General features: G+C 35.4%; 1 protein-coding gene across 4 annotated transcripts in view; it reads left to right on the top strand.

Moving 5' to 3' along the window:
- The window catches only part of hmcn1 (hemicentin 1), a 172,146-nt gene that overhangs the window by 35,995 nt on the left and 120,480 nt on the right, over nucleotides 1–15,671 (top strand). For 2 of the 4 annotated variants that reach the window (XM_005160720.5, XM_068215478.1), the window contains exon 1: nucleotides 734–1,277. In XM_005160720.5, the coding sequence (XP_005160777.1) occupies nucleotides 1,028–1,277 (250 nt within the window). In that variant the 5' untranslated portion in view covers nucleotides 734–1,027. 4 annotated transcript variants of the gene reach the window in all.

Genomic DNA, 15,671 nt, shown 5'->3' with positions numbered 1-15,671 from the left:
TTTTAGGGTCGTGTTTGGAGTTAAGGTGGGATATAGCTAAACTGGTGTGTGTGGTTCAGGTATTGTAAAAGAAGAAGAAGGAAATTGTTCCCTCAGAAAGGTTTTAATACCTAAAAATGACTTGTTGATCGTGATCTGAATGTTTTTTGAATTTATAAAAATGCTAAATGTTTTCTCTGTGGGTTGTATTTGGGTTAGGGGTTAATACAGACTGTACAGTACCATTATGTCTTTGAAAGTTGCATTATGTTAAACATGGATATCCAAAGTGTCTGTTGAGTTCAGAGAAATTGTATTTTTTATTTATTTTATATTTTTTTATTTCATTAATATTTTGTTAATTTAATTAGGCTATTTTTTCCTGTTGTTGTGATTTTTATCTTCACATGGCATTATTATTTTTGTGCATTCATTTGCTGATTAGTAAGACTTGTGTGTAAATTCGACAGTATCCAGGACATTTTCTTTTTGAGGCAATAAAGTATTTTCCATTTTGACCCATGTTCATATTATGATGTAAGCGGTTTCATTTATGCTCTTTTTAAAATTGTGTACTCGTTTTTTATATGGAGACTCGTAAAATGTAAACCTTTGCTTCATGGGTCATGTAAATACACACAAGACCCCCTCGCGACCCCAAAAGAGCTGTAGACCAATAAGCGCGAAGCTTCTTAATACGACGAGTCAGAGTTTGCCTGAGGTGCTTCTTCTCTCGCGTCTGGTAAAAGAAGTTAATAGTGGATCAGCATTTGTGGAGGCGACAGTTTGTTGAGAAACTCCAGAGGCGCAGGACGCGCGCGCACTAAAACAAACTCAAAGCATCCTCGCGCAAACGACCGTCAGAAGAAATCTGACACAGTGCCTCCTCAATTTTTTTTTTTGTCTTTTTCAAGACTTATTTTTTTCCCAATAGTGTCTCTGTTGTCAATGTAACCAATGTTTTGTAAATTTTTTTCAGCTCGTCGCTGATTTCTTCTTTTTTTTGCGTCGAGGTTATTTTTGTCGAGAAGCAGTTGGGAATCGCAAGATGGACTTGATAACTTCGCCGTTTTTTCTTGGTCTCATATTAGTTCTTAACGTTTTGTCAACAGCCCAGGACCCAAAAGAAGATGTCCCCGAGGGAGCCTCCACCTTAGCGTTTGTGTTTGATGTCACCGGCTCCATGTACGATGATTTAGTGCAAGTGATTGAAGGAGCATCGAAGATTTTGGAAACATCCCTCAGCAGACCCCAAAGACCACTATACAACTTCGCCTTGGTGCCGTTTCATGACCCAGGTACATACGAACACGTTCCATTCGTTTAAATGGTTTTAATACAATTCTTTATTGCCCCATAATAATAGATTTTTTTTACTGATAAGTAACCAACTCCTTTCTTTTTTTATATTTTAAATGTTTTGCTATGTCTTTCAGTAATACGTCTAAAAATTGACAGATTTTCTTATAGTAAATGTTGATAAATGTGCATGTTTAAGCACAATTCTAATGCAATGTGGTTTGTTCTTGAAACTAGAAAAATAATTTTGTGACATTTTCTTTAGACATATATTGTGTTGTACAAGTAAATATATCCTGTATCAAGTACGTTTACAAATGTAGTTCATCTTAAAGAGGACTTGTTGCCAGAAACATGACAAATCTGTTAGTTTGTTGAGAGCTGCTTCATGCTAGTGTCTCACACCTACAGGAGGTATCAAAGCATTGTTTGTAGTGCCCAGATGTTCTGTGCACTGAATTCACTGTCATTATCATTCCGTCTATTCAGGCGGAACAACCTTGGAAGCATTTAGATGCCTGCAAGTGCTGCCTTTTTCCAAGGAACATACTTTAATAACTGTACAGGACAGTTAGGATACTCTTGTAGCACTAATAATTAAATATGTGTCCCAGACAAGTAAGTTGCATGCACCATAGAGTTTTGTCCATCTGAAATATATCTAAAATATATCCCTGAAAAATGGATCAAAGATTCACATTTCACTCTCAACATGGTCGATTCTTTGTCATGTCAACTTAAGAGTGTGTTTTTGCTTTGTAATCTTTTCAAGTACAAAGGCAAGTTCACTTCACTAATCTAAACAAAGCCAAAAAGAGAAAATGGCATTTAAATGATATAATTGCAGGGTAAGCAACATGTTGTGGTAAATATGGTAGTACTGATGAAAAATGAGTCTCCTAACTCCGTTGAAGAGTCAAAAGAAAGTATCATCTAAAGAGATGTAAAGCCTCCCCCTTCTCCGTTCCCAACCTGAATCTGACCTAAAGTGTCCAAATGCTCCACTCCAAATACATTTTCCATCCACTCCTTGGGGCGCTCAGGAATTTCTTTCAAGATGCATGCTGTATCTGGTTATTGCTTCAGAATGCGCTGTCCACTGTAACTAAACCGAAAGATTTGCAACACAAAAGAAGACTCTTAGAGAGGGAGAGGGAGATCGAGATTGACTGTTCCTTCGCAAAATCGCTAAATCACTATTCCAGATGTGTGCAATCATGTTCTGAAATCAGGCTTGTGCCTATTTGTTTTTGTTATTGTAGATCGTTTTACGAAGGCTTGCAGATGGGAAACGCGGCCAAAGGAGAGGAATATGCATTATTTAGACAACACATGACATGAGCAGCTTATTTGTCAAAAAAATATTAATCTGCGAGTAGATTTCTGAAAAGCGTTTATATGATAAATTAAAAAACAACTGTACTTTCAGGGGAAAAAAGAGCTGGATCAAAATAAAATGGTTGGTTCTGTGTGCAGATTTGAATTCTTGACTAAAAAGAAACCCATCCAACTCAAGTAAACAGATAAAACCAATAACAGCGTTTCAAATATTTAACCCTGAGTCATTCTAAGCCATGAGTACATGGAGCTCTTGGTTATCGTGTTTCACACTGTTTATAATTTACACAAATATAACAATTAATCAGGGGTTTTCATCAGATGACAATTTGCACTATGCATTGTTAAAATTGATTATATTGAGCAAAACATGCAACCTGTTTACATAAATTCTCTTGCATCAGGCATGCTCATATACTGCCATCAGGTTTCTTTTTCTGCATGGACTCTTCAGATTATAGAGGTGAGAATGAGAGTGTCTCATTCTTTGCTCCATCTAAAGCCTTTCCCACAACAATTTGACATCTTTCTGAAACAGTTGTATACAACTGCCAGTGAATATGAGAAACTCGATTGGCTTTTCATCCTGCAACACTCTAACAACACTTAATTACAAGCATGAAACCTTCCTGTACCTGGGGTTAAAAGCTGTGTTTAAAACACAATAACCCAGGGTCAAGTACTGTGTGAAACATCCTGTGGATTTTTTTAAAGTTGTTTCATTCAGATCATACTGTAGTGTGGATGGACGAAATGCATGCATCTTGTATCTCTCCGACTGTGACCTGGAAGAGGAAATAGAGAGTCCCTTGGGCAGTGAATAAGGGTTAATAGTCAGTAGAGGCTTCAATGAGTTTCAGATGTGCAGAGATCTTTTAAAGAGAATTTGGGCCGTTGATCAGTGTGTGGCCACGGGCTCTCTGTGCTACTGCTTTCCTGAGAGATACAGTGATGTACTTCACATATACATACACACATACTGTAGGCCTGTAAACGTGACCCCTTGTAATCTAGTTCTTGAGCTTGCACGTGTTTACAACCTTTTACAATCCTTTTGCCACAAATTTCAGAACCCTGATGTCAATTTTCAAAACTCTAGATAAAAAACTCTAAACAGTCACTGCTTATGACACTGACTCTCCAGTGTTCAAAGCTCTGCGAGCAGTGTTGATTGTCTTTAAAGAAGTTCTGCATTTGCAGGATCATTGATTCACATTCATCATACAAATACTACAGGAACCACATTGTGGTGGCGCAGTAGGTAGTGCTGTCGATTCACAGCAAGCAGCTGGTTCGAGCCTCGGCTGGGTCAGTTGGCATTTCTGTGTGGAGTTTGCATGTTCTCCTCACATTCACGTGGGTTTATTTCCGGTACTCCGGATTCCCCCACAAGTCCAAAGATATGCGGGACAGGTGAATTGGGTAAGCTAAAATTGTCCGTAGTGTATGTTTGTGAATGAGAGTGTGGTAGTGTTTCCCAGTGATGGGTTGCAGCTGGAAGGGCATCCGCTGCGTAAAACATGTGCTGGATAAGTTGGTGGTTCATTTCGCTGTGACCACCTTAGATTAATAAAGAGACTAAGCCAAAAAGAAAATGAATGAATGAATACTACAGCAACATTACTTTAGATCGCCAGCACACAAGATACACACTGTTTCAATAAAGTCAATCAATCATTCAGAACTTTTGTTTAAAATAAATGATACAGGTTTCATTATGGATTATACTTAAGTGTAGAGGGAAAAGTACAGAAAGTGAAATAAAGTTTTATTCGTTCAATCATAATGTAGCTTTACTGTATAATAAAAAAACACAGAACAGTAAATTTAACAAAAGTGTTTTTCAATGCAAGTCCCCATTTCGAAAGCTGATTTATGGCATTATATAGTGCAACATAATTCAAATTACAATTAGATTTCACATACTGTATATTTATATACATATATAAATATGTTTGTGTGTGTGTGTATAGGTAATACTTGTAGATAAAATATACAACATAATAGGTATAATATTTATGTAACATATATGAACAGTTGAAATAAGAATTATTAAACCCCCGGAAATATTAGCCCCCCTGTTTATTTTTTTTCCCCAATTTCTGTTTAACAGCAAGAAGATTTTTTCAACACATTTCTAAACATGATAATTTTAGTAACTCATTTCTAATTACTGATTTATTTTGTCTTTGCCATGATGAAAGTAAATAACATTTCACTAGAAATTTTTCAGGACACTTCTATACAGCTTAAAGTGACATTTAAAGGCATCACTGGGTTAATTAGGTTAACTAGGCAGATTTGGGTAATTAAGCAAGTTATTGTATAGCAATGGTTTGTTCTGTAGACTATCAAAAAATATATAGCTTAAAGGGGCTAATAATTCACCTTAAAATGTTTTTAAAAAATTTAAAAACTGCTTTTATTCTAGCCGAAATAAAACAAATAAGACTTTCTGCAGATGAAACAATATTATCAGACATACCGTGTAAATTGCCTTGCTCTGTTAAACATCATTTTGGAAATATTTGAAAAAGAAATAATAAAAAAAATCAAAGGGGGGATAATAATTCTGATTTCAACTGTACATATTTGTAATTTTGACATGTATGACATGCGTTTTATATGTGTGAAATCCATATGAGCTAGTATGTCACATATGCAAATTGCATATACGGAAATTCCATAAATCAGATTTGTCTTCCCATAAAACAAACTCTCCTTTTTCCATAAATCAGTCTGGTCTTATGGATTTGGCCACAGGTTCTCCTCTATATCACAGTGCTAGTCAAACATCTTGGAAAGAAATTTTGTCAATGTGAATTCAGCCCTGACATTGGTCTGCTGCTATATTGGGATTGGGCTTTCTTACATACTGTAATGTTAAATATGAAAACATTGTCTAGTGGTACTTGCAACAAAGAAACCCTAAATATGGAATAAGGATGGAATCTATAGATAATGCAGTCCGGTTGGGCCATTTTCTGTGGTAACTGATGTCATTTGATCTATCCTGAAACATTCATCATCTAAACATGTAATATTGTACATCAGTTTCCATAAAGCTACTGTATACATCCAGAGTAATGCAACAGTTCATTATTATTCTGAGTGCTTGTAGTTGATAGTTTCATCATGGTAGTTAAATGAATACACCATTATTAAGTTGAATTTTGAAATGGGATCAATTTGATGTTCAATTGTGTTATATTGAAAAGGTGATTTTTGTTCAGTGAACAATGTATCTTTGACTTGTGTGTATTGTATTGTATTGTGTGTGAGTTTTTCAAATTTAACACCAGAGTTCTGAAATTTGTGGCAAAACAATTGTAAAAAACTGTACATGTGTGTGATTTAGGGGCCTAGATTAAGTAACACTTTGTTACTTAAAACTGACAGAATATGGAAACTTCAAATTTTACACATTCTCACTTTGAATCTGTCAAAGTATTAGCTTTTGCACAGGCTTTTGGAATATACAGAGTCAGATTGGAGACTATTCAGCCCATTCTTGTTGTCTTAAAACTGTCAGGGAAGCCTAAAACTAATTATATAGTCTTCAACCGAGATTAGAATTGGCATCTTATGGGACCATTATTATTGACTGGCTGAACTTCCCAATTTCTTGAAGAGCTTGACGATGGCAGCTGCGTGGATATGAATATCGGTCAGCTTTCTCTTCCAAAGTAAACAGATTATTTTGTATTTCTAGAGTGCAAGAAAAAATGCACTACTTTTGTAAACAAAACCTGACATGTTGACGCCTTTGAAGTTATAATTGCTGCAACCTTTTTAATTCTGCACTCTGATTAGTTGCATCTTCTCCCCCTATTGTTAGAGCTGTTACCAAACCTTTTAAAATGAGATAGGAGGAATTTTTATGCTTTTAACATTTTCAAAGCTCATTCCTCAACTAAACTGCTCTTTGACCATTTCAGTGCTTGTCCTCAGAAGCTGCATTCATCGCGGAATACCCCTAGATTACAAGGGGATTGGCGTGAACATGGCCCATAATGATGCCATTAGGCAGGAATTTTGTGATGGTGGGTGGGGTAGGCTAAATAGGGTTTTGGAGTATGACGGAGAATGGTGTAATTCTTCTGTTTCATCTCTTTAATGATGAGAAGAGAATAATATAACACTCTCTAATTTGAGAAGTGTGTGTGTGCTGATTCAGCGCCTCAGGTGTTACACAAGGAGCCTTTAAAAAAAAAAGAGTGCAACTTTACCTAGTAATTACTGTAAAGCACTTTAGCAGCCTTATATTTATATGGGGATTTGTGACATATAATAAAATAGATCAGTATGTTTTTAAAAATAATTAAATGTATCATTTTTTTTAATGAGAAAGCATTAGGTTGAACAAAACCTAGTAAAGATATTCTTTAAAGCTTTCTTTTTATCAAAAAACCCCAAAAAATGTACACAATAAGAAGGATTAAAGCATCAAATCAGCATTATTTCTATTAAATGAAAATCATTTGACACTGAAGACTGTACCATAATAAAGTAGATTTTAAAATGGATCAATAATAAGTAAATTCAAATAGAAATCTGTTTAATTTAAAGAAATATTTCACTATAATTATACATTTTTGATGAAATAAATGCAGACTTGATGAGCATAAGATTTTTAAAATAAAAAGCAGAACTATTCGCATTATGAACAATCTGCTGCAGTTCTTGGGATTCCAGCTAGATTGTGACCACATTTGGCTACTGATTGCGCTTTCTGAACCATAGGAATTGTTTAGATTGGACACGGAGAGATTCTGTGACCTTTTGTGACTGGTGCAGTTTAAAGGTTGGAGTCTGCTGGGAAGTTGAACTTGAGATGAGTTTGGAATGAAAGATGAAACGACAATAGATGACATTTGGCCTGAGTGTGATTTTCAGATGGTTGAAAGACAAACATGGATGCTATTAGAGTGTAATTGCATTAGTAGCTGCTATAAGCCTCTGTAACGTTATAGCTGGAGTTTTAGATGTAGAGTCGCTTCACTTGCTTCAGGCCAAATAATTGCTTATGCTTTTTTATTTATTGAAGTTCTTTGAAATCTTGCATTTATTTGCATTATTTTCAAATTACTCGATTAATACCTCAGAGATCTAAACTACCCTAAAGGCAAAAAACAAAACAAAAAATAAAACAGTACACACAGTACTGGTGGAAATTGGGTCTCTTAATATATGAAGTGAGTGATGGGTTTGGTACAGGTTTCTTTGTTTGTTTGTTTTGATTGTATTTTATTAAAATTTTCCATCAGATTTTGTAGTTTAAATTCACACCAAGAAATGTATTTTTATTAGAGATGTCAGGATCAGTTTTTTCTGCCCTCGAGTCAGAGTCATTTAATTTTGAGTATCTATTGATACCGAAACCCGATCTGGTACTTCTATAATACATAAAAAAAGAAAGAAAGAGCGAAGAAACAGATCCAGGATGTTCCTTGTTTTTATTTAATTCACCCTATTTTAACGTTCAAAAACTCTGTTAACAAACAGAGCATATCTGTGAGGTAGCTTAAACTTATTTTAAATATAAAAAAGTCTAATATAAAAACAAATAGCACCTCAACTTAAAATACCGGCCAGGCAATACCACGCCTACATATCTCACAGTTTGCTATGGCAATGTTGTTATAATCAACTTTATAATACCTCTAGACCGCAGACATACTCGCACTTTCTACTTCAAGCTGCTTCCGTGTTCTACTTTGCCGGCATTTAACCAAGAGTGTCTCTGCAACAAAGTGATGTCATGCTGCACGCGTTTCTGTTTCTGTGTGAAGTCAAGAAAGAGGTCTAACTCTGTGACGTCTAACTCTATAGATGTGTATATATATAACAATTATTAGAATATATATATACATATATATATATATATATATATATATATATATATATATATATATATATATATATATATATATATATATTCTAACAATTATGAAAAAGCATTAATCAAGATGAAATGATTATTGCATCATATACCGTCCCCTTTCCAGTTGTACACATTTGTTGCTTTGCAAAGCTCAGTTTTACATGCAAAATGAATAAAAGCATGTACTGAAATCTAACTTTTGCAGCACGGGATGCGCATCATTCATTGATGTACCTCAGAGACGAGCAAAGCACACATATTTAAAGTCATCATAGTGTGAGCGCTTTAATGGTCAAATACATGCAAATTTGTGTCAGAACGAAGGGTTTAATGATTATTCAATCAATCGATTATTCAATTAATCAATATTAAATTTTTTCGATATTACCGAAGTCGCATGACTCGGTAAAACTATAGGTCTTCTGAGAAAATTTGCTCAAACGGGAGGTAGCTGAAACTTCATTTCCCATCAGCCCCGGCGTGGCCATAATCCTTTGCGGTCTGTTGTCGCTACAGATCCAGTAATGCGGAAATGGAGTGTGCTGCTAGTAGCGGAGATGAAAAAAAGATGGAAATGATCGAACCTAAAGCGGGTGTTGTCGCCGCGCGCGTGCTGAATAGCGGTGCTGTCGCGCGCGTTCTGATCAGCTGTGTTGTGGCGCGCGTATTGTAAAGCGCCGAGGGGGGGTTGAGCGCGCATACTCAAGAGAGGTGTTGTCGCGCGCCTACTGAAGGGCTGGACTGGACGGAGGTTGTGTCGCGTCGCGGGGGCACTTTTGATCGTTTTGGAAGGGCATTTTCTATCCAAGACTAAAAAGGGCATGTGCACTGCACAGGTTGAGCCCTATGTGTGCACATGCCTGCAAGTTGGGGAATACGACTAATAACAGTCATGGGGACTGCAGAAACACAGCACACTGTTCAGATTGATGCAGACATTGACTTGTACCGCAAAGAGATCTCTATCTCACTCATGGTTTGTCTTCTCAAGTGGGGGAAAGACAATGCACAACGTTACCCCACTGCTGTCAACATGGACCAAGTCATATCTCTCTTGTCCCAGAAACCTCAGTCCCAAATGAGAGGGGTTTTTTCTGTTGCAGGGGACATTGTAAATACCCAGAGATATCAGCTTTTACCAGATTATAATTATATGATAATTTTCCTTTAAACCCATCTCTATCTAAGTGAGTGATTAAATGTTAAATGTGATGAGTTTTCAACAATACTAAATTGAAACTTTATTTTTTTTACATGGTTTAATAATTTTTTGTTATTAAAATTGAAGTTCCTGTTTCAAAGCTAACAGATAGATGACTAATTTGTATGTCATTGACACTTTTGGCACTTTTTTGGAGTATTTTCAAAAGTTTTTTTTTCCTGTAAATGATTCAATAAATACCGTACCGTGACATTCATACCGAGGTATTACCGTACCGTGAAATTCTGATACCGTTACATCCCTATTATTCATATTAACCCTCATTTATGTAACAAACAAACAAGTTGAGAATCAAAAGACATGCGAAAGAGAAACTGTTAATCAGAACCGCACAGCTCTTAAAGTGACAGCGCACAATATTTCTGCTGCCGACTGTTTTTATCAATAATCAAACAACAAAAGGACTAAATCACTCAGTGCTGTTGACTGAAGGACTTTTGTAGCTATAATTAAAGTATTTTTTCTTAAAGTGAAGAACGATGGTTAAAGCACAGTTTGTTTCATATTTTTATTCTATTGTATTTATTCCCCTTTCCATATTTACAGGGAGAAAAAAAATGTGTGTGTGTGTATATATGTATATATATATATATATATATATATATATATATATATATATATATATATATATATATATATATATATGTTGAAGTCAAAATTATTAGCCTTCCTGAATTTTTAGTGGCCCTTTATATTTTCCCCCAAATTTCTGTTTAACGGAAAGAAGATTTTTTTTCAACACATTTCTAAAACATAATAGATTTAATAACTCATTTCTAATAACTGATTTCTTTTATCTTTGCTACCATGATTACGAATTATGATTACTTTATATATCCAAGTATGAAATAAAGCTTATTATTTGACAAATAAATCTTGATGCTTTTTCAAACGAAATAAAAAACGCAATCACACAAAAAATGAAACTAATTGTATTTTTTTCCCAAAGGCATGTAGGATGACAGAAGTAGAAGGTGCTTTAGAATCTTTCCATCCGAAAGTTCTATATTTCATGGCTGCTAGTAGGGCCTGCCTAACAAATCTCAGACTAACCCTTTGTTGAACAAGTAGTGTGGTCTGGGTTAGTTTTGTCAGAGAAGCATTTTTTAAATATATTTCTATGATTAGATTTGGCTCTGTAGGAGATCATTCTTTTTCAGATGTCCAATTGAAAGGGGGGTTGTCACACTGCAGAATTGGATCTTTGTGCAGCTTCTTTTAAGACCTTTGATTGGTAAAGCATGGATCTGACACTCATATGTAAAACATTTGTTCTCAAAATTTGTATACACAGGTTACACCTAATGCATTCCTCTGTCAAAAAAGCATTTCTCAAAACACACTAGGCTAAAGGGTGGCTACTCAGAACATCGCATATGTTTATTATTGTAGTTTAAATCTGCGACACTACATGGTATACTTGTTTATATAGGACAGTTAGGACTATATTGGTCTTTTGTGTACAATTAAGTTTTAAGTTTTCATTCTGCTTTTATTCAGGTTTTGGCTCTGATGGGGAAACATTTGGTTTGTATCAAATGGGGTCTGTTTGTGCTGAGCCTATTTGGTAATATGATTATGAATGTTTACATTACAGTACATGTAGATTTAGTCATTTAGCCGATGCTTTTGTTCAAAGCAGTTTACAATTGAGGAGGTATTAAACAATTCAACAAGAAGAGGCAGTACACACAAGAAAGAAGAAAGAAGAGTTTATTATATAGAGAAACTGTAAGTGCTCTGAGAATTAAGCTAGAGTAAGGAGGAGTGTTTTTTTTTATAGAGAGAGAAGAGTGTTTCTACAGGTGGTTTGTTAAGCCCACTTACCTGTGTGAAGCACACTTTGTAAAGTCAGTGTTTGTTTTTTGTTTTTTTTTTGGTGCTAATTGTAAGAACAGGTCTGGTGAAATTGTGCAAAACGTGTGAAAGTGTTGATCAAAGTGATGAGAGAAAGATGAAAGAGTGTGTTTACTACAGATGGTTTGTCAAACCCACTCACCTGAGTATCAGAATTGATAATGCTTTGGGGTTGTTGTGTGGTGAAGAAGGGGTCCTGGTTTTGTTCAGATCATCAGACATACTTGCACGAGCAAATAGCTCTGTGGTGAGCAAGAAGTATGTATGCAGTTGTTATGTATGCTGTAGCATTAGTTCCAGTTTCCCTTTGTGGAATGACAATATAGACTCCTGTCACCTGCAGATATAGAAAGATACACTGTCTCACACCATAGATATATATATACTATATATCGCATACGAACCCTGAGGATGTGTCAATAGTGCCGCCACATTTGTACAGTGCTCCCAGGACAAAAGTCATTCAAACGCACTAGTCAAGGCTAAAGTCAATCTGAAGATCCTTTACTTCTGTGCTGCTTACGGGTGCAATAACAAGCAAACAAAGCATAAAGGCAAAACATTTATGGATAAGATTTAGTTTTTTACATTTTTGCATGTCACAAACTTTTGTGCTTAACAAGTAACGTTATTAATGATAATACAGTCACTTACTGCACTAACCATAAGGCAAAGTAGCTCCAACTCGCATTAAATTCTAGGCTTTTGCTAGTTTTGTTGAATAAAATAAGCAAACAATGTAAATGAAATATGACAGCAAGATGCTGCGGTGCCAGAAACTTGTATTATTGTCGGCTAAGTGAACGAGTCATTCATAACGATTATTCATTCACAAATGAATCGCTCCCTCCGTTAGAGTGAGAAGTGAAAGCGGGAGAGAGGGTGATCAAATTTTTAAATTAGATCAAATTTAACAGGTAGTGAGGATAATACTTTTCCATGCACACAAACACACACTCTTTGTCGGCAAAGCCCATGCAGTCACTTATCCATCAATGTAGAAAAGTGATGTAAACTTATTTTTCTTATTTAAAAAATATTTGCATTCTTACCACCAGGGAAACTCCCGTTCATAGATACTTATATGTTTATAAATCTAAGGCTCTGGATGGCCAATCCTTCACTGCATTTTGGTCCCTTATTAATTTCAAAGGAGCGCTACCCTATACTAAAATGGCAGCTCTATTGACACTTTCCTTCCAATAGACATCAATAGCATAGGCGACATCTTAGACCAGGGGTGCTCAATCCTGTTCCTGGAGATCTACCTTGCTGTACAGTTTAGCTCCTACCCTGAACAAACCCACCTGAACCAATTAATTAGGACCTGAAATCCACTTGATAATTACAGACAGGTGTGTTTAATAAGGGTTGCAACTGAAATTTGCAGGAAGGTAAATCTCCACGAACAGGATTGGCCACCCCTGTCTTAGATCATCTAATGTAAATATCAATTATTTCACACAGTTGCAGAATGCACATTTTTGTTTTAGTCAGCTTGTCCATGTATTGTGTTAACGCTCAGCTTTTTTTCCCAAATAGGTCCACATGCTGATTTTGTCACTTGGTGTGTCCTTAACCTAAAATATTTAAATAGAGCCTTCTAATTATCAATATATTACTGAATAGTCTGAATATAACGAAAGGATGAATTAAGATGAGGTAATTGTAGTGGTGATTTTCAGCAGCATGTGGTTATTAGTTGGATTATGCGTTTTAATTGCCATTTGACCAGCTGTATCTCAATCACAAAATTCGGGTGAACCGTGAACGTTCCAAACCCATAATGAAACAGAACAAGAGATTTAGCTCTAGGTAGAGTTTGATAAAGTTCAAAATAAATAAAAAGCGAAAAAATAATATACACAATTAGAGACAGTTGGGTTGGATTTCCCAAAGGAGCTTTAAATAAGCTGAAAATCCGTTTGTAATTTGTTTTGGAAATTCTGTGAAAGGACAAGCACTGTTGAAGATTTAATTGGGGATTGAATATGTATGTTGAACACTCATTTACCTGACTGCCTACTCAGGGGAAAACTTGTCTCATCCGAATGAAATTCGACTCTCCACTCCAAATGAGACGACATGCGTAGTAAAAATTAATACAACTGTCTCTTCTTAGAAAAACATTTTGAAAGATTTTGAAGATTGATTTTCTTTCTCTTCACAGATTTGATTATTTTTCATATCTTTTTTCATCTCTCTCCTGCTTTCGACCCCTGATTTGCATTCCTTTCTGGGTTTGTCTATTCTTGTCTTTCTTCATCCCTCTTTGTCTCCCCACTTTTTTTTTTCTCCCAGGGGAGTCACTGCTGAAACATTTCCTGAGCGGCTGAAAAAACGCCACTCAGCGCCCAGCTGGCATGTCAGCATCTGCTGTGTCTGTGTTATGATCTCTGCTCTGATTCTTGGCTTTACAGAACAAGCAAAGGAGACCTTCTGACCTTCGGTTCAGGTTTTTCTTTGGAGGCCAACCTGCTGAAAGTTTTGTGGTGTGTGTATGAAAAAAGTGTGAGGAAATGGATGGTTTGACAAAGTCCTCTGTGGGTTTGTGGTTTTGAGTGAAAGGAGCATGTGTGTGGTCAATGATTCTTTGCCTATAGGATGAAATAAATGTACTTGACATTAGAGCAGAGTTTGTGTACATCATATAAAGTGCTTCAACCATAAGTTTTTTTTTTTTTTTTTTTTTTTTGGCCCTATTGAGCTCATATGACTAATGCTTTGCACTGATGTACAGTTGGTTCCCATTAAATGACTTTGTTTCAGGAATCATAAGCAAACTCTCAAAACTCTAAAATAAAAATACTTTAGATGTAAAACTGATTTATTTGTTATATTCATTCTATTCAAGCTGATGCTGCCCAGACACTTTGGACAGTCTAGTTTGAGCTACGTAGCTACGTTTTCCAGACAGATATTGTCATTTTGGTCACATGAAATTCAGCAAAACCTATTATGTCATGAGAAAGTTATGGACTTGCAAGCAGTGACTTTGCAAGGCTTGCAAACAAATGTACTGTACGTCAACCAGTGCTCTATAAGTTAGGGCCAGCAGTCGATGTTTCTGGTTTTAAAATGATTGTATGTTGAAAGTAATGGAAGCCACATGTTATGTACTGTAGCTGTAGATACTATTCATGTTGAGCCGCTGAGATGAGCTGATTTATAGTTTCACTAAAGAAAGGAACCAAGTAAAAAATTTTGTGTTAAGCACTGACGTGCCATTTTGATCATAATCTCAGTACAAACAGATGTGTTTTTTTCGGTATAACTTTTTCAGTTTTAGATTTTGCTGTGAACCGCGATCGTTTTACTCTAATACTATAGGGCTGCACAATATATTGTTTCAGCATCAATGTTGCAATGTGCGAATCTGCAATAGTCACACCGCAGGATCTGCAATGTCAAACTGGGATTATTTATATTTTTTAACAAGTGTTTTTATTAGTTTTACATTTTTCAATAATTAACAAACAACACCACAACAATAAAAAAAATCACAAAATAAGCATGATAATACAAAGAAAACAATGGTAATAATAATAATAATAATTAAAACAATAATTATAATAATAAATTAATAAAATAAAAAAGTTATTAATAAAAAACAATTAGGGCATATAAACGGTTTCAAAGAAAAAACAAAGAGGCAGTCTATAGGGGTAGTGAGCATATTAAGCATTACACTGCTGCTCTGAATCCACATTATTTTAGATCCAGCAATGGTTGCCATATTGTAAAACTAAAGTCAAGATAAGTCAAGACTCTTTCCATGTGCAATATTTGAGCGAAATAAGTTAACCATGCCTTAAATTGAGGAATGGAATCTGATTTCCACAGTTATAGAATGACACTCTTAGCAATAATCATTCCATAAATTATGGTGCCCAAATATAGCAGTTTCTGGGTCAGGTGTAAAGGTTAAACCATACAAATCAGAAAACCATTTAAAAATGTCACATCAGAAATCATAAAGTTTTGGACAGGTGAACTAGGGTTATAATTACCCACACAGTTCAGAAGATGTGATTTGTGGCGTTGTTGCAAAGTTTTACTCTTAATTTAATAGTATGAAAGACTTTTATTTGG

The sequence above is a fragment of the Danio rerio genome, chromosome 20 (assembly GCF_049306965.1).
Source record: "Danio rerio strain Tuebingen ecotype United States chromosome 20, GRCz12tu, whole genome shotgun sequence".
Lineage (NCBI taxonomy): Eukaryota > Metazoa > Chordata > Actinopteri > Cypriniformes > Danionidae > Danio > Danio rerio.
Note: the sequence above shows the minus strand (reverse complement) of the source record. Positions and strands in the feature narration are given on the sequence as shown.